Below are 26,924 nucleotides of genomic sequence, written 5' to 3'. Positions count from 1 at the left end.
TTATTCCTTCAAATTTACATTCTTGAAAAGTCAGCTTGTTAAGATATACCTTAGGAGAAATTTTTCCTTTACCACTTAGAGTGAAAACCATTAGAAAACATGAAGAGTTGGTATATATATAAAGAGAGACAGAGACAGAGACAGAGAAGTTGGTATATATGTATGTATGTGTGTGTGTATATATGGAGAGAGAGAGAGAGAATCCTGATAAATTTTAAAATTTATTTATTTTTAGAGAGAGAGAGAGAGAGCATGCACTCAGGGGTAGGGCAGAGGGAGAAGATGAGAGAGAGAATCGTGGAGCCTGAGGCAGGGTTCTATCTCATAGCCCTGAGATCTTGACCTGAGCCAAAATCAAGAATTTGACACTTAAGTGACTGTGCCACCCAGGTTTCCCAATCCTGATAAATTTTTAAAATAAATGTCAGATCTTTCATTGCAGAAGATGGTTCTAATTTTACATTATGGAATGTGCTTTTTGTATTACTATAAGTCAGAATTGATCTCTGCTTTCTGTGTAGGGCTGTCATGGCACTGAAGAATATATTCAAAGTTTTATAGCCAGATTTTCTTAGCCTACCTGAAAATAAAACTTCTAAAATATAGAGACCTACCTATTTTTCTCTGCTTGAGATGTAGAGATGAAATATTTTGGTTAAGTTATTTAAATTATGAGTTGACTCCCCAAGTGTTTTTTTTTTTTTTTCTTTTAAAAAATTTTTATTTATTTATTTGAGAGAGAGTGAGAGAGAGAGAGCAGGAGCAAGGGGAGGGGTAGAGGAAGAAGGAGAAACAGACTCCCCACTGTTCAGGGAGCCCCACCTGGGCCTTGATCCCAGGACTCCAAGATCATGACCTGAGCCAAAGGCAGTTTCTTAACAACTGAGCCACCCAAGTGCCCCTTGACCCCCAGTTTTTCTGTAATTTCTTTGTTATTGACAGAGGACTGGTTATTGACGTGGTGAATAATGGTATGCTTAATTTATATACAGAATACAGAAATGAACTTACAGAGGAGTTCTGTCTTAGATAACTTGATAACCACTGCATTGATCTAGGTCTGCCCACAGGGCATTGATATTCATGACTCCTTACCTGGCATATCAACGCATGATATATATTGCTTATAGAAATACCCACATGTATATTTACTTCTTAGGGGGTCTGACATATTTGGAATGAAGATATGAAGGCTACAGTACTATATAGTTCTATAGTTGCTTTAATTTTGTCATTCATAATAAATAAAAGTTTAGGTGTAGATAAGAATTTGAAAGCTTTTTGTTTTCATCAGATTACATGTTATATCAATTCGTGTCTTTCTTAACTTAGGCTTCCTTATTTTACATTTAATGCATTATCTTAATTCTTTTTTGCTTTTTAGGAGTCTCAAACTTTTGGTTTCTTAATTTCATTTCAGTTTTGAACAGCTCAAAATGGCAGTTACCAACCTGAAGAGACAGGCTAACAAGAAAAGTGAAGGCAGCCTGGCATATGTGAAAGGAGGTCTTAGTACTTTCTTTGAAGCCCAGGATGCCCTCTCAGGTAAGGTGACCCTCACAGCCATCTGCTGGGGCTTCCCAATGGAAACCTGACACTCTGCTTGTGGAGCATTTACAGGGTGTGACATTCAGTCTGTATTTATAAAAGTAAAGATCTGAAATGTGCCATAAATATTTGTTGCAGACCAGGCTGAAACCTCTTAGAAGGCTGGATACTTATACTTGTCTATGAGGCTTTTGTCGATCCACTGCATATATGGGGAAATAGGAGACTACTTTGCCTTTCATGATGCCCAGTCTCCAGGGCCGATTAGAAACTAAATCCCAATAGGTAATATTCTAGAATTTTAAAAATCCTTTTATAGCCATTAGTATCTTACACATGTGGCTAATTCTGTATATGTGACCCGTTGTCTTTTTGGTTTGGAAGGGACTGATGATACTGCATCATTCTTTTTAAGTATCACCCTATCAGCCCCTATACAATAGTTAAATATCTACCATCTGTGCTGTCATCTTTATATGGGAAAGAAATTAAATAGAAATAGCATAGCTTTAGACATTTCAGGAAAAGGTGTTGGGTATATTTTTTCCCCTAAAATTACCTTAACTAATAAAAATCAAATTAATGTTTAGTAAAAAGTAAACTATATTAATAAAAGCCCAACTCTTTTTAAAAACTCTTTAAAAAAAAACCCTCTTTTAAGAAAAAAACCAAACAAACAGGTATCTTTAAATAGTAACTAAGTACCTATATGTAAGTACCTATAAGTTTAAGTATATACTAAGAGGCCACACTGTCTTCACTTCAGTAAGAATTTTTTTTTATTATTAGTTTGTTTCCTTAACGTATAGACATTTTTTTATTGTTTTTGTTTCATTTATTTATTTTTAAATTTAAACTTTGTTTTTTCAACGTTCCAAGATTCATTGTTTATATATCACATCCAGTGCTCCATGCAATACCTGCCCTCCTTAATACCCTTCACCAGGCTCACCCAACCCCCCACTCCCCTCCCCTCCAAAACCTCACCCAACCCCCCACTCCCCTCCCCTCCAAAACCCTCAGTTTGTTTCTCAGAGTCCACAGTCTCTCCTGGTTCATCTCCCCCTCCACAGTCTCTCCTGGTTTGTCTCCCCCTCCGATTTCCCCCAACTCCCTTCTCCTCTTCTTCTCCCAATGTCCTCCATGTTATTCCTTATGCTCCACAAGTAAGTGAAACTATATGATAATTGACTCTCTCTGCTTGACTTAATTCATTCAGCATAATCTCCTTCAGTCCCATATATGTTGATACAAAAGTTGAGTATTCATCCTTCCTGATGGAGGCATAATATTCCATTGTATATATGGACCATGTCTTCTTTATCCATTCGTCTGTTGAAGGGCATCTTGGCTCTTTCCACAGTTTGGCGACCGTGGCCATTGGTGCTATGAACATTGGGGTACAGATGGCCCTTCTTTTCACTGCATATGTGTCTTTGGTGTAAATACCCAATAGTGCAATTGCAGGGTCATAGAAAAGCTCTGTTTTTAATTTCTTAAGGAATCTCCACACTGTTTTCCAAAGTGGCTACACCATCTTGCATTCCCAACAACAGTGTAAGAGGGTTCCCCTTTCTCCATATCCTCTCCAACACTTGTTGTTTACTGTCTTGTTAATTTTTGGCCATTCTAACTGGTGTAAGGTGGTAATCAGTGTGGTTTGGATTGAATCTCCCTGATGGTTAATAATGATGAAAATTTTTTTCAAGTGTTTGTTAGCCATTTGTATGTCTTCTTTGGAGAAGTGTCTGTTCATGTGTTCTGCCCATTTTTTTTACATGATTATCTGTTTTTTGAGTGTTGAGTTTGAGGAGTTCTTTATAGATCTTGAATATCAGCCCTTTATCTCTAGTGATTTGTGAATATCTTCTCAATATTTGTGAAACCTATATTCTCAATATTTGTGAATATTCCATGAGTTGCCTCTTTGTTTTGTTGACTGTTTCCTTTTTGTGCGAAGCTTTTGATCTTGATGAAGTCCCAAAAGGTCATTTTTGCTTTTGTTTCCCTTGCCTTTGGAGACCTGTCTTGAAAGAAGTTGCTGTGGCTGATGTCAAAAGAGGTTAATGCCTATGTTATCTTCTAGAATTTGATGGAATCCTGTCTTACAGTGAGGTCTTTCATCCCTTTTGAGTTTATCTTTGTGTATGGTGTAAGAGAATGGTTGAGTTGCATTCTTCTGTACATATCTGTCCAATTTTCCCAGCATCATTTACTGAAGAGATTGTCTTTTTTTCATTGTATATTTTTTTCCTGCTCTGTTGAAGATTATTTGGCCATAGAGTTGAGGGTCCATATCTGGGCCTCTACTCTGTTCCATTGGTCTGTTTTTGTGCCAGTACTATGCTGTCTTGGTGATTACAGCTTTGTAGTAAAGCTTGAAGTCAGGCAACATAATGCCCCCAGTTTTGTTTTTCTTTTTCAACATTTCCTTAGCAATTTGGGGTCTCTTCTGGTTCCATACAAATTTTAGGATTGTTTGTTCCAGCTATTTGAAAAATGCTGGTGGAAGCTGTCTAAAAAAAAAAAAAAGAAAGAAAGAAAGAAAGAAAATTGCTGGTGGAATTTTGATCAGGATGGCATTGAAAGAATAGATGTGCTGAGCAGTATAGACATTTTAACAATGTTTATTCTTCTGATCCATGAAAATGGAATGCTTTTCTATCTTTTTGTGTCTTCTTAAATTTCTTTTATGAGTGTTCTGTAGTTCCTCAAGTATAGATCTTTCACCTCTTTGGTTAGGTTTATTCCAAGGTCTCTTATGGTTCTTGGTGCTGTAGTAAATGGAATCGATTCTCTAATTTCCCTTTCTGTATTTTCATTGTTCGTGTATAAGAAGGCAACTGATTTCTGTACATTAATTTTGTGTCCTGCTATATTACTTAATTTCTCTATGAGTTCTAGTAGTTTGGGGGTGGAGTCTTTTGGGTTTTCTATATAAAGTGTTATGTCATCTGCAAAGAGAGAGAGTTTGACTTCTTTACCAATTTGAATACCTTTTATTTCTTTTTGTTGTCTGATTGCTGTTGCTAGGACTTCTAGTGCTGTGTTGAACAACAGTGGCAAGAGTAGACATCCTTGTCGTGTTCCTGATCTCAAAGGGAAGGGTATCAGATTTTCCCAACTGAGAATGATATTTACTGTGGGTTTTTCATAGACAGATTTTTATGAAATTGAGGAATGTTCCCTCTGTCAGTGTACTTTAAAGTGTTTTGATTAGAAACGGATGCTGTCTTTTGTCAAATGCTTTTTCTGCATCAGTTGAGAGTACCATATGGTTCTCTTTTCTCTCATTGATTTGTTCTATCACATTGATTGATTTGTGAACGTTGAACCATCTTGGCAACCCAAGGATAAATCCCACCTAGTCATGATGGATAATCTTTTTAATGTACTGTTGGATTCTATTAACTACGATCATGTTGAGAATCTTGGCATAGATATTCATCAGGGATATTGGTCTGCAATTCTCCTTTTTGACCAGGTCTTTGCCTAGTTTGTGGATCAGGGTAATGCTGGCTTCATGGAAAGAGTCTAGAAGCTTTCCTTCTGTTTCTATTTTTTGAAACAGCTTCAAGACAATGGTATTATTTCTTCTTTGAATGTTGGTAGAATTCCCTAGGGAATCCATCGGGTCCTCGGCTCTTGTTTTTTGGGAGGTTTTTTTTTTTTCTTTTAGAATTTCTTTCTTTCTTTTTTTTGTTTAAGATTTTATTTATTTATTTGACAGACAGAGATCACAAGTAGGCAGAGAAGCAGGCAGAGAGAGGGGGATGCAGGCTCCCTGCTGAGCAGAGAGCCCGATGCGGGTCTCGATCCCAGGACCCCGGGATCATGACCTGAGCTGAAGGCAGAGGCTTATCCCACTGAGCCACCCAGGCGCCCCTTTTGGGAGGTTTTTGATCACTGTTTCAATCTCTTTACTAGATACTGGTCTAATCACGTTGTCAGTTTCTTTCTATTTCAGCTTTGGAAGTTTATAGGTTTCCAGGAATGTGTCTATTCCTTCCAGGTTGCTTAACTTATTGGCATATAACTGTTGATAAAAATTTCTGATGATTGTTTCTATTTCTTTGGTGTTAGTTGTGATCTCTCCCTTTTCTTTCATAATTTTATTAATTTGGGTCCTCTCTCTCTTCTTTTGGATTACTTTGGCCAGTGGTTCATTGATCTTATTGATTCTTTTAAAGAACCAGCTTCTAGTTTCATTGATGTGTTCCGCTGTATCTCTAGTTTCTAATTTATTGATATCTCCTCTAATCTTGTTTATTTCCCTTCTTGTGCATGGAGTTGACTTAATTTGTTATTGATTTTCCAGTTCTTTAAGGTGTAAAGAGAGCTGGTATATTCTGGATTTTTCAATTTTTTTGAGTGAGGCTTGGATGACTATGTATTTCCCCATTAGGACTGCTTTTGTTGTATCCCATAGGTTTTGAACCTATGTGTCTTCATTCTCATTGGGTTCCATGAATTATTTAAGTTCTTCTTTGATTTCCTGGTTGATACAAACATTCTTGAGCAGGTTGATCCTTAGCTTGCAAGTGTTTGAATTCCTTCCAAACTTTTTCTTGTGGTTGAGTTCCAGTTTCAAAGTATTGTGGTCTTAGAATATGCTGGGAATAATCTCAATCTTTTGGTATCGGTTGAGCCCTAATTTGTGACCCAGTATGTGGTCTATTCTGGAGAAAGTTCCATGTGCACTTGAGAATAATGAGTATTCTGTTGTTTTAGGGTGGAATGTTCTGTCTGTATCTATGAGGTCCATCTGGTCCAATGTGTCATTCAATGCTCTTGTTTCTTTATTGATTTTCTGCTTAGATGATCTGTTACTGTGAGAGATGTGTAAAGATCCCCTACTATTAATATATTATACCAATATGACTAACAGTTGGCTTATGTAGTTGGCTGCTCCCATATTGGGTGCAATAATTACAATTGTTAGATCTTCTTGGTGGATAGACCCTTTAAGAACGAGGTAGTGTCCCTCTCTATCTCTGACTACAGTCTTTAGTTCAAAATCTAATTTATCTGATATAAGAATCGCTACCCCACTTTCTTTTGAGACCTGTTGGCATGAAAGATGCTTCTTCATCCCTTCACTTTCAGTCTGGATGTATCTTTAGGTTCCAAATGTATCTCTTGTAGGTAGCATATGGACCGCCCCTGTTGTTTTATCCAGTCTGCAACCCTGTGCCATTTTATGAGAGCATTTAGGCCATTAACCTTGAGAGTGATTATTGAACGATATGTTTTAATTGACATCATGTTGCCTGTGAAGTCCTTGTCTATAGATTGTTTCTGTAAATTTCGGTTCTATGTCACTCTTGGGTTCGTTTTTCTTTTATAGAACCCCCTTAATATTTCTTGTAGTGCTGGCTTGGTGGTCTTGCTGGTCTTGGAAGCTCTTTATTTCACCCTCTATTCTGAATGTTAGCCTTGTTTGATAAAGTATTCTTGGCTACATGGGTTTTTTTTTTGTTTTTTTTGTTTTTTTCATTTAGTGCCTGAATATGTCTTGCCAGCCCTTTCAAGCTTACCAGGTTTCTGTGGACAGGTCTGACATTATTTTGATCGACTTACCTCTGTATGTAAGGAATCTCTTCTCCCTAGCTGCCCTTTGAACATTTTGTCTAAATTTATGGTTCCTGAATTTTGCAATCAAGTGTCTAGAGGTGTTTCTAGATTCGTTGATCTTGGGGGGTTAACTTTCTTCCTCTAGGACCCGAACGCTTGTTCCATTCCTCAGATTGGGAAAATTTTCATCCAGGATTTGTTCAGCTTTATTTTCTAGTCTTTTCTCTTATTCCACCCCCTCAGAGATCCCGATAATTCTGACATTGGAACATTTCATTGCGTCATTTATTTCCCTAATTCTGTTTTCATGGCTTCTATGCTGCTTGTTCCAGGCCTTCTCCTCCTCCTTCTTCCTTATCAGTTGGTCCTCTAGATCACTAATTCTATCTTCTGCCTTGGTTACCCTAGCTGTTAGAATATTTAGATTAGATTGGATCTCACTGATAGCATTTTTAACTTCTGCCAGGTTGGCTCTCACTTCCACCCTTAGAGATTCTATATTGTCACTAATGGTTTTCTCCAACCCAGCCTTTGCCTGGATAATTGTTACCCTGAATTCCCTTTCTGACATACTGTTTATGAGAGGGCCCATTCTCTGAATTTTTCCTCTGTTGGGTGTTCCTCCTCCTAGTCATTTTGGTGAGAGGTGGTTGAGGGGATGTATAGCTGAATATATCTACCACGATCCACACAAGGTTCACCCTTTCCTCTGATGTCTTCTGTCCTCGTAGAGATACAGAAGTGTATAGTGTTACATCTCAGGCTGATTTTCTGGGTGTTCAGAGTGTTCTGTTAGATATTTAGTTCACTTTAGGTGACTGGTTGAAACAGGGTCTCCTACTTCTCCTTCATCTTGATGATGAATGATTTGTGCTCTGTATTTTTTGAAGGGTTGCTTTTCTTTCTTTGTGCTTATTGGTGTTCTACATAATCAATGTCACTGTGTTTAAGAATAGAAACCTGAGCATATATAAACAGAGTTTAGCATTATCAAATATATTATTAATTTGCTAGTAGCTATGCAAATGATAACTGGACATATGTGATTAGCATTTCTCAGAAATTATTGTGATTAAAATTATTTCACTTAACAGAAATGCATGTTTAGCTTTTTCTGTTTTCTAACATGTGTTTTTGTATAAACATATATTTATTTATGGTGTTAGTTTTATAAATGGCTTCAATCCTGGCAGATTTCAAGTTGTTTTTTTTTTTTAATTTTTTATTTTTTTTTAAATTTCTTTTCAGTGTGCCAGAATTTATTGTTTATGCACCACATCCAGTGCTCCACGCAATACATGCCCTCCATAATACCCACCACCAGGCTCACCCAACTTCCCACCCCCTGCCCTTTCAAAACCCTCAGATTGTTTTTCAGAGTCCATAGTTTCTCATGGTTCACCTCCGCCTCCAATTTCCCTCAACTGCCTTCTCTCCATCTCCCTATGTCCTCCTTGTTATTTCTTATGCTCCACAAATAAGTGAAACCATATGATAATTGACTCTCTCTGCTTGACTTATTTTACTCAGCATAATCTCTTCCAGTCCCATCTATGTTGATACAAAAGTTGGGTATTCATCCTTTCTGATGGAGGCATAATATATTCCATAGTGTATATGGATAACATCTTCCTTATCCATTCATCTGTTGAAGGGCATCTTGGTTCTTTCCACAGTTTGGCGACCATGGCCATTGGTGCTATGAACATTGGGGTACAGATGGCCCTTCTTTTCACTACATCTGTATCTTTGGGGTAAATACCCAGTAGTGCAATTGCAGGGTCATAGGGAAGCTCTGTTTTTAATTTCTTGAGGAATCTCCACACTGTTCTCCAAAGTGGCTGCACCAAGTTGCATTCCCACCAACAGTGTAAGAGGGTTCCCTTTCTCCACATCCTCTCCAACACACATTGTTTCCTGTCTGGCTAATTTTGGCCATTCTAACTGATGTAAGGTGGTATTCTCAATGTGGTTTTAATTTGAAGCTCCCTGATGGCTAGTGATGATAAACATTTTTTCATGTGTCTGATAACCATTTGTATGTCTTCATTGGAGAAGTGTCTGTTCATGTCTTCTGCCCACAGATTTCAATTTTTATTTTGTGCATTAAACTTGTATCATTTATCTATCACATTTTCCCTAGAAGTATATTGGTAACTTACTGTTTAACAAAGATTATTCTGACCAACTGCTTAATCACATGAGCAGGTGACTCTATGGCATATAGAAAGTGATTTTAATAATAAATTCAAAAAGTTTAGACACACATATTTCATATTTCTATTTTTGATGTAAATGAAATGTGTATTACAAAAAACAGTAAATAGATAAATGATAAAGACTACTTGTAATCCCATTGTAGAGATAATGATAGTAACATTTTGATGTATTTCCTTTTGGTCTTTTTGTTGTTAGCTTATATGAGTACATATTGTATAATTGGAGTTATAGTGTATATATAGTTGTGTATGCTAGATACCTCCTTTATTCTTTAGAGTATTCCTCTGGGTAATTATTTTAATATACTGTAGCATTTGATTTATTAGTAGTTCTTCAGAAACTCTTCTGCTTATTGTCTTAAGTGGAATTGATCTATAGTTTTTTTTTTAAAATGCTTTTTTGGTCAGCTTTGGTGTTTATGTTCTACAAAAGCACATGGATCTATATGTGTATATATGTAGGTACTGTGTGATGGGTTAAGTAGGTTAGGAATTACAGGTTGGAAATCTGAAAAAGCTAATATTTTGAAACTGCCAGCTAGAATTATGTTATTAATATCTTTTCATACTTTTTTCTTTGATGATTTGTAAGATTGGTTGGTTTTTGTTTTACTGATCTCAAGCAGTGAGTCTAAAACAGCATATTTCCCTTAAGTATGTACTAAAGTATGCTTCCTTCCAGATAAGGGCGTTTACCTATATAACCACAATGCCATTATCACAACCAAAAAAGTTTCAGTAATTCTTCAATATCATCTAATTCCCATTTCATATTCAAATTTCCCCCAGTTACTCTCCAACTTTCTTAATTGTTGGTTTGTCTAAATCAAGATTCAGATAAGATCCAGGCCTTTCATTTGTTTTTTTTCAAGTATCTTAAGACTCTTTTAAACTGGAACAATCCCCTTACCTTTGCTGCCTTGACTTTTTTTTCCCCCCATGCAGTTGATTTGTTGAAGAAATGGTCTTTGTCCTATAGGATATCCCATACTCTGTATTTGACTGATTACTTCCTCATGGTGTCATTTAATTTATTTTACTCTCCATTGTACTACTTGGACTTAACTATTTGAACATTAGATTAGATTTGGTTTTTGATCATATGTAGTAGTGAGTACTTTTTGTTTCATTATATCAGGAGGCCTTTAGTGTCTGTGTGTTCCTTCTTTAGGATACTATGATGGATCAAGTGGGTTCCAGTCGAATGGGTACTTGGTAGTTGCATGTGTATGTGTATATATATTTTTTGAAAATACGTTTTTTAATTTTTGAAATTTTTACTCTCCATGATCTGTTTATTTTGATTTGGTTTTCCCCTGAAATTTTCTATTTCATCAAGATTTTCATTTTTAGCATTGTATTATTATTTTAAAATCATTTATAATCCATGTTATATGCCCTTTTTATTATCAATTCAATTTGTGTTCTACTTCCTTTATTTATATTGATTCTTTAGTGATGCCCTTTCTTGTGTTTTTAATATTTAAAAATTTAATTTTCCTCTTAGATCTAGTAATTTGTACTGGATTTCATTTTTAAAGTTAGTGTCCAGTGTAACATGAAAAGAAATATATGTCAATCCATCTCTAACTGTGCCAAGATAAAAATGGGAAGGGAGGGCATGTTCTCATCAGGGCACACTGTTTGATATATTATCAATGCCTGATTACATTATTTAAATCTAGATTATTTATAGGAAACATGTCAGAGAAACCATCCACTTTGATTCTGCCAGTTTTTATTATATGTAAAACATGTTTTTTTGGTAACTTTTGGTGGCTTGGATTCTCTTGATATTGTTATGGTATTACAGTGTAATAATGATAGTTGTGAAATTAGGGGTAATTCCCAAGACCATGTACAAGTTTGATAATTTGTTAGACGAAATCACAGAACTCACTAAAGGCCGTTTTTCTCACAGTGATGGTTTACTCTAGTGAAAAGATACAGACTAGAATCAGGCAAGAGAAAAGATGCATAGGGCATAGTGCAGAAAAATTCTGTGCATGGAGTGAAAGCTTCCTTCTCATAGTTGAGTCATGGATGGAATTGATTTTCCTGGTATGATGTGAGACAGTGTACATGGAGTATTGCCATCCAGGGAATCCAAGCCTTGGTTTCCATAGTTTTTTTTTTAAAGATTTTATTTATTTATTTGACAGACAGAGATCACAAGTGGGCAGAGAGAGAGGGGGAAGCAGGCTCCCCGCTGAGCAGAGAGCCCAATGCGGGGCTCGATCCCAGGACCCTGAGATCATGACCTGAGCTGAAGGCAGATGCTTAACCCACTGAGCCACCCAGGCGCCCCCAGTATCCATAGTTTTTAATGGATCTCTGTCACATAGACATAATTGACTGTTCCAGTGGCTGACCTCCATCTCTAGTCCCTCTGGAGGTTGAGCTGATGCTGAGTGACCCCGAGTCTTCACTATAAATCACATTGTTAGACTATCTGGCATGGCCCAAGGCCCCCATGTAAACAAAGACACTTTTATGAAGTAAGAATTCAAAGAGCTTAGTGGTAACCTCTCAAGGACCTAAGGGCAAAGGGCAGACTCTTTTGAGGCAAGATTAAATTCTTTACTACACAATATCATTAATATTTCATACTCTTCCTTTTGCATGCATTTGCCTAATATATTCTACATCATATTCTTTTTAACCTTTAGAAATTGGATTTTGGCATCTCACTGGTAAGCAGCATGGCAGGATTTTTGTATTTTTATGCCATTTTGAGAGTCTTTGCCTTTTAGTAGAAGAATTTAAGTTATGTATATTTATCAAACTGACATTTTTATCCTTTTGTTTTATTGTTGTATCATATTTTTTGGATTTCATTTTACTCTTTGTGCCATATAGACCATCATGTTGGTTATAAATCTTCCAGATTTGGAAGAAATGTTTTTATTTTTAAATTCTGTCATAGCTTGTCTTTGACTCCTGTTGTGTATGACAGTAGTTCAGGGCATCTTTATTTCTTAGGCTCTTTCCTTTTTTCTGATCTTAATTTAACCTGAAGTTAGCTACTATTTTTTTTTTTAAGATTTTATTTATTTATTTGACAGAGAGAGATCACAAGTAGGCAGAGAGGCAGGTAGAGAGAGAAGGAGGAGGAAGCAGGCTCCCTGCTGAGCAGAGAGCCCGATGCGGGACTCGATCCCAGGACCCCGAGATCATGACCTGAGCCGAAGGCAGCGGCTTAACCCACTGAGCCACCCAGGCGCCCCGTTAGCTACTATTTTATTTTACCTTTTCTTTTTCATGTTATTATTATGTTTTTAAGATTTATTTTTGTCTTTTGCATTTAATTTTATAACGTATTTACCATAGTTAAAATTTACCATATATTCATATACACTAAATTGGCTTTATTTTTATTACTAGTCATTTTATATTTCATCTTTTCTATATTTGAATTTTTGTTTTGAGGAGTGGGGTATATGTTTTGTGCTAGAGCTTTTGAATTCTTACATGTCTGGAAATGTCTCTTGCTTTCATACATGAACAACCTCTTGGCTATTAAGAGAATTGTTTTCTGAATTGGTCCAGTGTCTTTTAGTGTTATAGAGAGAAATCCTAAGCCAGTGTAATTCTTTATTAAAATATTAAAGGAATTGTTTTCCTTTCTCCCTAAATGGTTTAAAGATATATTTGTTTTGAAAAAATAATGAATACTGTTTTTCTGAAAATAAATAAATTGGAAAAAAAAAAGATATATTTGTTTCAACTTGAATTAAAAAAACAAAACAAAACATGCCTTTTCAGGATATATTAGAATGTAGGTCTTATCTTTACTCATTTTCCCCATGCTTGATAAACTTTTAGAATCTGTAGACTCATATCTTCAGTTTTTAATGCTTTGTTATGTCAGATATCATTTATGGTTTATTTCTGAATAACCTTGTGTAAAAATGCTACTCCTTTCTTTCTCCTTTCTTGTGTGGTACCCAGCATTTTTTCTGTTTTCAGTACACTGCTAAGTTGCCCAGTATTTGTATGCCTCAACTAGTTTCCTTCTGTTTCCTGCTATACTGGATGTTGGGAAATGTGGTCTGTAAATGATTGGAAAGGGAAATGAGTTGTTAAAGGTAAGAAAAATGGGAGAGCAGAGTTATAGTCCTGAAGATAAAAAATTAGATGTTTCTTGTCAGAACTAGGCTCAATAGAGATGACAGAGTATAAATAAACACCATTCTCTGCTTTTTTGATATCATCTGTGTTCTCCTTGAAAGGACTGTTTCATTTGCATCCAAGGGCGTTTTTCCATCCATCCTGGTCAGGTAGACAGTATGGCTTTTATGTATCTTTAAATTTTTAAGCTATTGTCAGTTTGCTTTTTCCCTGTGTATATCCATAAATATTGTAATTAAAGCTTGATAGGTATGCCTGATATAACTTATCTGCCAGTGTTGACCTCAGTGTGTTTATTGTAGTTATTACTTTACTATATCCTGCTAAAATATTCCCAGCAACTTGTGTTACTTTTCTTTGGCAGTCATTCTGCCATTCTCTTCATTCCTTGAAGTCTTGATAAGCCATAGTTTCTTATCATTTACTGTTCAAATGAGTTCTGGCAGGCCATGGTGATGTTTGTGGAGCTTTTCATATCATTAAAGGCTTTCTTCAGTTCCTCAGTGCCTTCTGATCATCACTTTTGTTTTGGTGATCATTTCCCTGACTGCTCCTTGAGCTTAATCAATTGACTGATCTCATTCTTTTTATTGACGAGTCCAGCATTAATCACTTGCTTCTTTTAAGAACAGTTATGGACCCAAATGGTATGAATTACTTTTATTTATGTTATACTAAAGAGTACCTGAGAAAAGAGACCAGAGCAGAGTAAATAACACATGTTGTTCAATGTACAATTGACCTTTTTTCTCATGTTACTTTTATTGCTGCTCCTTGAGGCATTGTAAGCCATAACTGATTTTTTGGCACATTCTGTTGTGTCTACTGATATATAAAGGTTTTACGCAGATGTGGTTATAAAGGATCCAATTCTCTAATAGAGAATCCTTTATACCCTTTAGTGTTTTATGTAATAGTTGTAATTATTTGATTATTTATTGTTTTTTTTCAATATAACTGAGGAAAGGATTCATAGGTTACCTAACCTATTTCAATGTAATTTATAAAATTTTGTCACTCTCTTAAAAATTTGGTAGAATAAGAAGTAGGAATTAAATGTTTGAAAAGCTTTCTACAGATTTAAATTTTTTTAAAAGATTTTATTTACTTATTTATTTATTTATTTGCGAAAGAGAGACAGAGAGAAAGAGAGCGCACAAGGAGGCAGAGTGGCAGGCAGAGGTGGAAAGAGAAGCAGGCTCCCTGCCAAGCAAGGAGCCTGATGTGGGACTTGATCCCAGGACCCTGGGATCATGACCTGAGCTGAAGGCAGCAGCTTAACTGACTGAGCCACCCAGGTGTCCCCAGATTTAAATTTTTAAGACACCTTATTCTGACTCTTCTTAGTCTTCTATTTTAGTAAGTATTGTTTTCAGAGTTTAGCATATAGGCCAAATTAGGCCATAGCCCATCTTTGTACAGTCCAGGAGCTAAAGATGGCTGTGTTTTTCAAGGTTTATTTGGGGAAGAAAAAAAAAAGAGAGAAGTAGAATATGTGATAGAGGCCCTATGTGGCCCACAAAGCCTAAAATATTTACTGTGTGGTTCTTTATAGAAATAGTTTTCTAGTCTCTGACCTAGTTTGAGTATTCCTGTCTCTTAGACTAGTAGTAATATATAGTGGTTAGAGTATATGGATCACAGTGTACCTGACATAAATCCTTATAAGACATTGCCTATACACACATGTCATTTCTTAGTGCCTCATTTAATAATGGCATTGTATAAATGTGTAGACAAATACTTTGAAATTTTTAATTGAAATCTGCAAATCTGATGTCCATATTTAATTAGAGATAAATAAAACAATTTCAGTGAATCAACAGGCAGTCTTTCTATAATTCTGATTTTTCTTTAAATAGAACTTTTATATTCATACTTTTTTGGTTTCTCAAATACAATTTTATGGTGTTCAACTGCTTCACATATTTAAGTTTTAATAGATTAGAAACAATAACAAACCTGTGATCATGTACCAAGTTGCTTATTGAGTTTTACTATTTAAAAATGTTTTTAGAGAAAATAAAAGGTCAAGGAACCAGACATTTAGTTATTTGGTTTAATTTTCTGGAAAATAGGATTGCCTTTATCAGATCCCTGTGTCTCTTGGTCCTCATGCTTGGCTGACAGCTTGACAGTGACTCTGCTGTGGTGGAGATGGGTGGCAGGAAGCTGCTTTGTCAGCAAAAAAGAGCTGTAAACTGAGCTGAGGGGAGCTAGGTTTACCTCGTTTTGACCTGCTGATCAGTGATGGGTTTTACCAGCAATAGAAATGTGACTGCCTGATTTCCTTTAATGATTTTAACTTAGAAAGCAACATTTGAAGAAGGGCTCTATAAGATGCAATGTCTTATTGCCATGGAAGAAACTTATGCAATGCTCCCGTAATATGGAATGTGTGCCCCACGTTCTTTTGCAGCAAGATTGTCAGAAAATTACACCAGCATTTAAATGAATAGTGTGAGCAGTGTTTTTAGTTTAGCTTTTTTATATTTGGGCATTTTTATCTCCTTTCTTTAAAGATAGGGAAGTTATTTTCCATTTAATGTAACAAGTTCAAGTTAAATTTAATTTTGATATGTGGAAACATTTTATGTCACTATCACCACATAATCCAAATTTGAAACATTAAACAAAGAACTTTTTTTTTTTTTTTTACTTGTGAGTCAACCAAGACAATTAAGAATATACTGGCAGACTTTTTTTTCCCCCCAAATGTATTTCTTTTTCTTTCTTTGAATGTGTTTCTCTAATAAAGAAGCAGTCTGTTTATAAATTTCAAACAAAATTTGAAATTGCTCTAAAAGAAAGGTATTAAAAAAGGGCAGGACTAAAATTAGAAAGTAATTATAAGAAGCAGAAATGTAGATGTTATTATGCATTGAGAATATTTTTATAGTGCATTTGAGCACTGACTTTTACCCAGGATTTTCTAATCAGTGAGTCAAAGGAAACAAAATTGTGATTGATTAAGGAGGGCATGTTTTGGATGGAGCACTGGGTGTTATATGCAAACAATTAATTATGGAACACTATATCAAATACTAATGATGTGTACGTAATAAAGTAAAAACAAGTTTTTCTTTTTTGCTTAAGCAGACCACACCCCCCCACCCCCGAATAAATCTGCCACTCATGACTGATGGGTTGATGCAGAATCTGTAAAATCCTTTTAAGAAGAGTTTGACATTCTTTTTGAATGTTGGAGAATAGTTATATCAGAGTGACATTAATTTCATTGTACTGGCTGTAAAGCCATGGAGTTATATACATCTTATATTTGAAATTGTGCTAAACGAAGTTATGTGAAACAATAAAATCCTGGGTGTTTAGCAGCCATTATTTTAGAGAGAGGTATCATTTGCAACTGAATGCAGTTCCCAACTAACATAATAAGTATATTATTTTCATTCTACAGATGTGAAAAACAGTCTTAGCCAAGTTAAGTTGCTTGCCTACGCAATACAGGCAATATAGGGTGAAGTTTTTTGTTGTGGGATCAGACAGCATGAGTTCAAATTCGGGATTTGGCTTTGTGATATTGGTCAACTTGTTCAATTTCCCTCAGCCTTCTTCTTTCTTCTCTTGAAATAGAAATAATATTAGAACATACATCATTGACTTCTTACCAGATGAGCAATATGCATTAGAAATTTATCATTGTGCTTAATTTATGGTCATGGCTCAATTAATGTTTGCTTTGGTAGTTTTTTAAATTTTTATTATGTCAGAATTTTGAATTTGAAATTATATTTGGTCATTTCATTTTGAAAATTTTCTTAGTGCTTCACTTAGGTAAGCCTGATTTGCTCTGTTTAAAACCTACTCTACAGTAGGTAAAACATTTTTTAAATATAAATTTTTAAGTGATTTTTAAATAATGTTTATCAGAACCATGCAGACGTGTCAATAATAACAAAAACTCCAATATAATTTGTATATCCACAAATTGATATATTGGTAGATGTTACCAGATAGTTCTTGTGAACTTCCAAGGAAATAATAAAAGAAATGGAGAGAACATGAATAGTATGTATTTTGCCATGTTGTGTCCAAGGCTGAAATGGAATATTTTGAAGTTGGTATACTTCAAATACTAGTACTTCTCTTTTGCAGATGGTGAAACTGAGAAATAAAAATGACTTTCCTATGGCCAAATATCAAAGATATTAGTTACATACGTCTCACTTTTCTTTTTTAGTTTGTTTTTAACCACTCAACCTTGATGCTCAGATGATTGAGTATATGTATTATTGTACTATTTTAATAGTACTAAACTATGAGTAACATAGACTGGTGTCTCCTGCTTACTTTGCAGAGTTTTTGCATGTTTGTGCTTCTTTCCAGCAGTGAAAATAATATGACCATTTTTTAAAGTTGTTTAAAAATGTCATTTTGATGTAATGCCTTCCCACCCACTAAAATAGCACACACTTTAACTAGATGTTTTTTCTAGCTATCCATCAGAAACTAGAAGCGGATGGAACGGAAAAAGTAGAAGGATCCATGACGCAAAAACTGGAGAATGTTCTGAACAGTAAGTTTTGTCCTACTACCCAAAACTATTTATGGACTTTATAATAAGCTTTAATATAGTTCTTGGAATTGGTTTCACAGAACAGGCAGTGAGTTGCATTTTAATATTTATTTCTAAATAGTAATGATTTAATAAATATAAAAGGGGAATAAAAACATTGAAAATGAACATTCTGTTTTGTTTGCATTTTATTTATAAGAAATCATAATTTGAAAAATAAGCCCAAATGCCTCTAAGAAGTAAAACTTGCTACTGTAAAAGAGACTGGTATATAAGTAACATTATCAAAGAGAGAAAAGTGCTGAAGCAATAGCCAGGATTGTCATTAACCAGAACCCTGAAACTTATCTTCATATATCTAACAGTTTTAAGCAAATATTATCAGCTCCTGGAATGACAGATACTTACATGTCATTGATTTATCTATATCATGTCTTTTTCCAAAGTGAATTTACGGCAGCTTCATCTTTAAGAGTATTACTAACTGTGAGACATTTTGTAAAAATTGTATGTCAATAAAACCTGATATATACAAACTTTTGGGTCCCATCCACTTGCCTTATATCTTTTTTTTTTCCTCCTGACATTCTAGTTCTCAGCTACTGATCCTAATGATCTGGAAGAAACTCATCAGATGAATCAATTTCTCTTTTAATATTACCAGCTTAGGGGCACCTGGGTGGCTCAGTGGGTTAAGCCTCTGCCTTTGGCTCAGGTTATGATCCCAGGGTCCTGGGATCAAGCCCCGCATCGGGCTCTCTGTTCAGCGGGGAGCCTGCTTCCCCTTCTCTCTCTGCCTGTCTCTCTGCCTACTTGTGATCTCTCTGTCAAATAAATGAATAAAATCTTTAAAAAATATATATTAGCAGCTTAAAATAACATTATCCTCTTTCACTCACATAGTAAACATCTGATAGAGAGCAATAGTCCCCAGGGGAATCTCCCTGTTCTTAAGTTTATGTATAGCAAATGATTTCCCCATGAAATAGTGTTAAGAATAGCTAAAACCTTTAAGAACCCTCACATCAGGTATTTAGTGATCTGTGAATGAAGGATTGTGATATTGAGTTAGTTTCAGACTACTAGTTTAATTTATTCCTTTGGTAACTTCCTGAACTTTTATTTATTTATTTATTTATTTTTGGTAAATGTCTGTTTTTAAACCCCTGGGATCCCTGATAAATATTTGCTGGAAAGAAGCTTTAATTTGATGTGGACTTCCTTTGCTAGAATTTGAGTACTTTGATTTCATCCTAAATTTATGAGTTTATTAGCACTTTAAATAATCTTCCCTCCGGTGGTTGTGGTGGTGGGTTGTTATTATTTTGCCTTGAGATTTTGCCTTGTTTTCTGAGAACCAAGTCACCAGTTTAGATAAAATTAATATATTCTGAATTCAACTCAAATAAACATTTACTAAAGCTATTTCTATATTGATATAGCCAGACATTTTAAGGTCTTAGGTATTTCTACTCAGGCATACTATTTTCAATGGAGTACTTGTCATCAAATCATGGTATCTGTAAAAAATGATATTTAGTAACTTTAAAAAGAGTGATTTATAAAAACAAGCTGATATTGTAATTAATTGTTGTATCAGTAAGAGAAAATAGACACTAAGGTTTGGAAAAAATTAAGATCCGTTTCATGTGTTAGGTTTAGCATAGTGTGTGAACATAATTTTTTTTTTCTTCTAAGGAGCACTTTAGGAAATCCTCCCTTGGTACTTGCAGTATAAAATTTTAAGGGAAATTATTTTACTTCTATTCTTCATAACCACAAACTTTATTTAGAAATGTGTCATATTAACTTTATTGAAGTTTACTATTCTTCAGTAAATTTGGGCTAAATTAGTCATTTCTTTATGAGACTCCACTTCAGGATTTTCTGGTGTAAAGATTTTCTTAAAATATTCCTTTTTATAGCACTTTCTTCTTCTGGAAACATTCTTTTTTTTAATGCCAATTTAAGTCAGATTTTATTTTATTTATTTTTTATTATGTTATCGTAGTCACCATACAGTAGTACATCATTGGGTTTTGATGTAGTGTTCCATGATTCATTGTTTGTGTATAACACCCAGTGCTCCATGCAATACATACCCTCCTTCATACCCATCACCTGTCTAACCCATCCCCTCATCACCCTCCCCTCTAAAACCCTCAGTTTGTTTGCTGGAGTCCATAGTCTATCATGGTTCATCTCCCCTTCCAAATCCCCGCCTTCATTTTTCCCTTCCTTCTCCTAATGTCCTCCATGATATTCCTTAGGTTCCCCAGATAAGTGAAACCATATGATAATTGACTTTCTCTAGAGAGCTTGACTTATTTCACTTAGCATAAACTTCTGGAAACATTTTTTATGAACTTGATGTTTGCTATCTTAGGATGAAGCTTTGCTAATTCAGGTCAACATGACAAACATTTATTTAATTGTGTAAAAGTACCATGTTTGGTTCAGTGTGAGATACAAAGATGGAAGACATATGGCCCGTGCCCGGTACACATATCCTTTGTCCAGGTCGGTGTATCATAGTTTGTAAGCTGGAGAATGAGGGAAAAAAAATTATAGAGGGGCACCTAGTGGCTCAGTTGGTTAAGTGTCGGACTCTTGGTTTCAGCTCAGGTCATGATCTCAGGGTCTTGAAATTGAGTCCCACATCAGGCTCTGCACTCAGCGTGGAGCCTGCTTAAGATTCTCTCTCTTCTCTCCCTCTGCCCCTCCCACTCCAGCTCATGTGCATGCTCTCTCTCAAAAAAAAATTACAGAAGTACTATGGAAAATTTAATTTCTTTTCTTTTGGAAAGGAAGGAAAGAATAGATGAGTTTGAATGTAGTTTAGTTTGCTTAGATTATTATTAATGCTTTAATCTTATATATAATTATATACCAATTTGTATGTTTTTCCTGAGTTATTTTAAATGAAAGTTTTTAAAGGGCAACCTTTTTTACTTTAAGTTTTTAAGAAACTTAAAGTAAAAAGGGGTAATATCGACTCTAAGAAACTTAGTCCATTTTATTCAGAATATATCAATATTGATGCCGTTCATTGAATTTTTTTCATTTTCCTCGATATATGTTTTTTATATTTGCCTTTGAACCTAATAATTCCTTCTTGATTTCAAGCCAGGGATGAAGGGATGACTATTAATTTATATCAAATTCACATATCCAACTCTATGTCCTTACCTATTCCAGGAGTATAGAATAGTGCTCTTCAATAGAAGTTTTGCGATTATAGTTATTGAGCACTTAAATTGTAACTATATTGCTGAGGAATTGATTTTTTAAATTTTTATTTAATTTTAATAAATTTAACGTTAAATTGAAATAGCCATATGTGGCTAGTAATGGCATATTAGATAGTGTAGGTATAGCCAATAAGTATTTATAGTAGCAGCTGTGGTGGTTAATAGTTAAAACTTCTGGAGTGCTCACTGAGGGTCAGGTATGGCTTCAGACATTCTCTATGTATTCAGTTCTCTATGGGGCTTGTGCTGTCATACCTATTTTTTTTTTTTAAGTAGACTCCTACCCAGTGTGGAGCCTAATGGGGTCCTTAACTCACAAACCTGAGATCAAGACCCAAGCTGAAATCAAGAGGTAGGCACTTAACCAACTGAGCTACCCAGGCAACCCTGTTATTTCCATTTTATTGATGAAAAAACTGAAGCCCAGGAAGATTAAATGTGTTATCTAAAGTCATATAAGTAGTAAGTGGCAGAGCTGGGATTTATATCTAGAAACCTAGCTTCAAATCTGTACTTAAAACTACCAACAGAGCTTGCTGTGCATTGTTTTGATAGGCATGAATTTCAATCACCACAGTTTGATAAAATACACTTGTCCCTCAGCAACACAATTGAGATTTTAATTATCACAGTGTATTTGTCAAAATTGCATAAAGTACAAACGTGGTTGCTAGTTGTTCAGTCCATAGGTTACTCCATAAACAAGAGATGTTAGAGATGATCAGTGAGCACTTAACCTCTTTTCCTTCAGAGTCTCTGTGACTGGTCACTATACATATATTCACACACAGACAGCAAAGCATATAGTTGTGTGGACTCCTTGTCCCCCAGACATAAACTCATATAGCTTTTTATACAAATGAATAATCAAAAGAGAGGATTGACCCACAAAGATGAAAGTACATTAAAAAAAAAAAAAGTGGTAAAAGTATAAGTGAAATTCAAGTCTACCATGACTGGAGTTACAGAAGAAGCAGCTGTAGGCACTGCTGCTGTTCAGGAGACTCAAGCTGTGCAGCCAGAGGAACTGGATAAATGTGAATTTATTAGTGGAAATGAGGAAGGTATGAAGAAAAGAATAAGACATTGTAAGGAAAGTGATGCTTAAAGGAGTGCTCAGAGGCAATCAATGACATTCAGAGTGCAAAGGATAAGTTTAGAAAGGAGAATGATAATTTATCAAAGTATAGAAAAGATGCTTGATACATATTGTAAATATTATGATGAATAAAAGCAAGCAATCTTGTTTTTGTTTTTACAAAGAAATAGAACAGTTGTATTTTCAGAGTTTCTAATATTTTAAATCATAGATTACTAAGTAAATACTGGTTTTACTGGTTTTTTTTTTCATTTTCTTGTTCATTATGACCAACAGTAAGCATGTTTTTAATGGTGCAACAATTTTTATAAGTCACAGATCAATCATAATTTCTCCATTACTTAAGATTGCTTGGTTTCAGCTTGCATAGCCATTTATGTGGTTCTGAACACTGTGCTGAAAGGGGCTTGTACTGTACTGTACCACCTCTCTAAGTAGAAGGAATACTGGATGCTGATTCAAAGGCTTATTTTTAGTCCTTGCTCTCTGTAAGCCTTTATTGAGCACATGTCAGTTCCATCCCAAGGTTATAAAGATAGTAGTTATGCATTATTCCTAAAGCTTATAGTCTAATGGAGAACAGATAAGCAGGTGATTAAATAATGGTGTGATAATAGTCTGCCACTGGTAATCATGGGGTGCATCTGGAGCCTACACAGGATGTATCTTACTGAAAAGTAGAGTGAAAGACTCTCAGGACAGGGTCATGTGAGCCTTCAAAGGTGAGGAGATAGTATCTAGGCAAGTGGAGGTTAGCATGTGGACAAGCCAACTGGATACAGGTGTCCCAGACAGGGAAAGCCACATGAGGAGGAATCCCCTGACTTCAGGAGAGGAGACCTCCTGCAGTCGAGGAACCAGGATCCAGTATTGTAATATGGAAGTGTGAGATGTAGGACTGTGAGGTAGATGGGGGTCTGCTCAGGATAATCTTTGTTTCAGTTGCTTGCACTATAAAATGGAGATAAGAATAGTGACTATTTTAGGGTCATAAACAAGTTTAAGTGGATTAAGAAATAATACATCTTTTTGGAATAATTAAGAAGAACATAGGAGACTTACTAAGTTTTAAGAATAGCACCCAGCGTAGAATAAGCATTGCATATAGTATGTATGTCTAGTATGTCTTTATGCTGCCCACCAAAGCTTCCCAAAACTTTTTAGGTTATAAGGGATCCATAGAGGCTAAAATGGTTTTTCTTCCTCCACAGCATCTTCATTCTTATCTTCCTCTTCCTCAGTTCTTGCCAAAGAAAAGTGAAGTGAGGGTCTGTGAGTTGATCATTAAAACCTTCATATTAAAGCTATCTACCTAGATTCACAATCCTATTCCTGTGCTCCCAGTCCCCTAAAGCTGACATGCTCGAGATTATCACCCTCCTCAGCTCTGCTGCCAGGGTTCACTCAAAGGGAAATCCTCAGGGTTCCTCTTAGGAACTGAGTTGGTCCTGTAGGATGATGCTGGGATGTCACAAGGAATGCTCTCATGAGATCTCCTTAAAATAGCCAAGGCTGATTGAATTATCTTTGGGATGGTTAAGAATAAGGAATTTCTTTGTGATGAGTATTCTTTTAAAAAAATATTATATGTTGAGGAAAGTATATGTAAAGATTAGTCTTTTTTGAAAATGCATTATTACTGACTCATGCCATTTATTACATCCCCATGATTTATTTTAAAACTGGAAGTTTGCAGTTCTTGATCTCTTTGACCCATTTTGCTCCCAGCTTTCCTCCCCTCTGGCAACTACCAGTCCATTTTCTGTGTTAATGAGTCTGAGTTTTGTTTTGTTCTGTTTTGTTTTTTTAGATTCCACATGTCAGTGAAGTCCTATGGTATTTATCTTTCTCTGTTTGACTTTTTTCATTTAGCGTAATACCTTCAAAGTCCATCCTACTGCAAATGGCCAGATTTAATTCTTTTTATGGCTGAGTAGTATTCCTGTGTGTGTGTGTGTGTGTGTGTATTGTGTATTTATGCATGCATGTGTCTTCTCTCGATTAGTCTTAAGCTAACTGACATCATAAGATATATATGATTTTGGAATCACCAACATAGATATGGTATTTGAATTTAACAGGATTGAATGATTTGACCCAAATTGTATGTATAAAATTAGGAGAAGAAAGACAAGGTCTTAAACCACTAAGGAATATTGAACCAACTTTGTAAAAAAGGAATTGACTTGGTGGTGTGCTGGTAAATGCTTAACAATTGGCATTCCAGAAAAGAAAAAGAAAACTAACCTTAATATTAGCATTTCCAATATATAAATTTTTCCATCATGACTGATTTCAAGCTATCAACTTGAGATTACTGAATAGAATTTGAGGAAATGGGAATAGTTGGCTCTTGGGAGCAGTATGGAACTTTTTTCTCATTCCCAAGATTCTAGTTCTCTGTACTTTGGGTAGTGCTATAGAATTTCATTGTCAAGTATGGCTCTCTAAACAAGCATGAACTTTTGGTTATGATACTGTTTGTGTAAAATCATTATGTTATAGATGGCAGCATATCTGGTCATTATCTGAAATCTGCTGAGAGAAACTGAGACACATAGGGTAGGTTTATTAGGTCTCTGTAATCCTGGTTTTGCTATGAATTTAAGTGTTTATTTTAAAGTTATTTTAAATTGTTAGGTACTTTTTGTTAGGTACCTAATCTCATTCAATTTACGTATTCCTGGAATAAATTGTGTTATGGCGTGTGTGTGTGTGTGTGTGTGTGTTGTGGGAGCACTCCTTCCATTTACCTTTGTCACCAAACTCACATCAAGCAGAGAGTGTAGGTTAAAAATCACTTCTGTCATCTACAGTCTCGGTGTCAGTGCCTTGAAAAGGACCAATAGGGTCACTTCAAAATAAGAAAAAGTATAATGCTTACTTTAAATAAACATACTTGAAATTAGAAGATAATCATTAGTATTTAGAATTATACAACTAGTTTTTCTAGATGATAGGAGTTTCTGATACAATTAATTTTTTTCATTGTTAAGGATATAAGATCAATAGGGAGATATGAGTTTGACTAGTTAGTATGCAGTGTGATTGTGTCTTCTCTTCCCGTCTTTTTTTTTTTCAGCTTTATTAAGATATAATTGACATGTAGCATTGTGCAAATGTAAGGTATACATCAGGTTGATTTGCTACCCTTGTATCTTGGAATACGATTACCTTAGCATTAGCTAACCTTAGCATAAGCATAAGCTTACCTTAGCATTAGCTAACACCTTTGTCACATCACATAATTCTGTTTGTTTTTTGTGGTGGGGACATTTGAGATTTACTCTGAGCAGTTTTCAAGTATGTGATGTATGTTGTTAACTATATTCACAACACTATGCACTAGATCCTCAGAATGTATTTATCTTCTTACTGGAAGTTTGTAGCCTTTGATCAACATCTCTGCATCCCCCAACTCTCTAGCCACTGGTAACCACCATTCCTCCCTGTTTCTATCACTTGAGGTTTTTTTGTTTTTTGGGGTTTTTTTTAGGTTTCATGTTTGCATGATACCATGTAGTTTTTGTCTGTCTCTGACTTATTTCACTTAGCATAATACCCTAAAGGTTTATCATGGTCTTCTTACACTGAGTAAAATTTTATAGCTCTTGTTGACCTATGACAGTGGCAGCTCAGTGTCTTTATAGTAGCCTTGCTCTTCGTGCTTGCTATGCATCTGTAACTGAGACCATGATAGTCACAGTCCTATGAGCTGGGGGTGTTGTGACACCCCTTGTGAGAAGAAATGACCAACTTTCAGGTCTAGAGTTGCCCAAGGCAGGATTGGTTCTGCAACCTGTAAGACCTAAGTCATTAGGTCTTTAGTCAATAGTTTTTCACTATTGTTCTGCGAGTACACACACTGGTTGTTCAAACTCCTGCCAGTGGCCCTACAATTGGATGCTCTCAATGTGAGAAGGTGAAGTAAAGATGTGGATAGATTGGTATGTGGGGAAAATTGTTCTTGGTAGACATGACCAATGTCTGACTGATGGTTTATCTGTAATGTCTCTTCATGTGTGAACACCACCACTGAGTTTAGTGATTTTGTTTTTCAAATAGTTAGCCCTACAGAATAAAGACATTAAATGCATTTTGTGAGCTGTTGGGTGATTTTTATCTGCTTAGTTTCACTGCTTTCATTTATTTTATTATTGATATAATCATGCAGTTATCAAAGAGCTATAAACTCCCAAAATTTTATTGTGAATGTGGTGTAATTCATAACACAATAACAATTTATGGATAGACATTATTTATAAATTAAAATTATGACTTCATAGTGTATTTCTCTATGTGCATGTTAAAATTCTCCATATATACATTTCTGTATTTATTTCTGCCTATAAATTTTTCTCTATAAAAATTTTTATGTTATTTTATTTTATTTATTTATTTGACAGAGAGAGATAGCAAGTAGGCAGAGAGGCAGGCGGGAAGCAGGCTCCCTGCTGAGCAGAGAGCCCGATGTGGGGCTCAGTCCCAGGACCCCAATATCATGACCTGAGCTGAAGGCAGAGGCTTTAACCCACTGAGCCACCCAGGCGCCCTCTCTATAAATT

General features: G+C 35.4%; 1 protein-coding gene across 2 annotated transcripts in view; it reads left to right on the top strand.

Moving 5' to 3' along the window:
• EXOC2 (exocyst complex component 2) overlaps positions 1-26,924 on the top strand; it is a 295,982-nt gene that overhangs the window by 86,196 nt on the left and 182,862 nt on the right. For both annotated transcript variants that reach the window (XM_044257816.1, XM_044257809.1), the window contains exons 6-7: positions 1,421-1,545; positions 17,929-18,009. In XM_044257816.1, the coding sequence (XP_044113751.1) occupies positions 1,421-1,545; positions 17,929-18,009 (206 nt within the window). The remainder of the gene's footprint in view (positions 1-1,420; positions 1,546-17,928; positions 18,010-26,924) is intronic.

The sequence above is a fragment of the Neovison vison genome, chromosome 1 (assembly GCF_020171115.1).
Source record: "Neovison vison isolate M4711 chromosome 1, ASM_NN_V1, whole genome shotgun sequence".
In the NCBI taxonomy this organism is placed as follows: domain Eukaryota; kingdom Metazoa; phylum Chordata; class Mammalia; order Carnivora; family Mustelidae; genus Neogale; species Neogale vison.
Note: the sequence above shows the minus strand (reverse complement) of the source record. Positions and strands in the feature narration are given on the sequence as shown.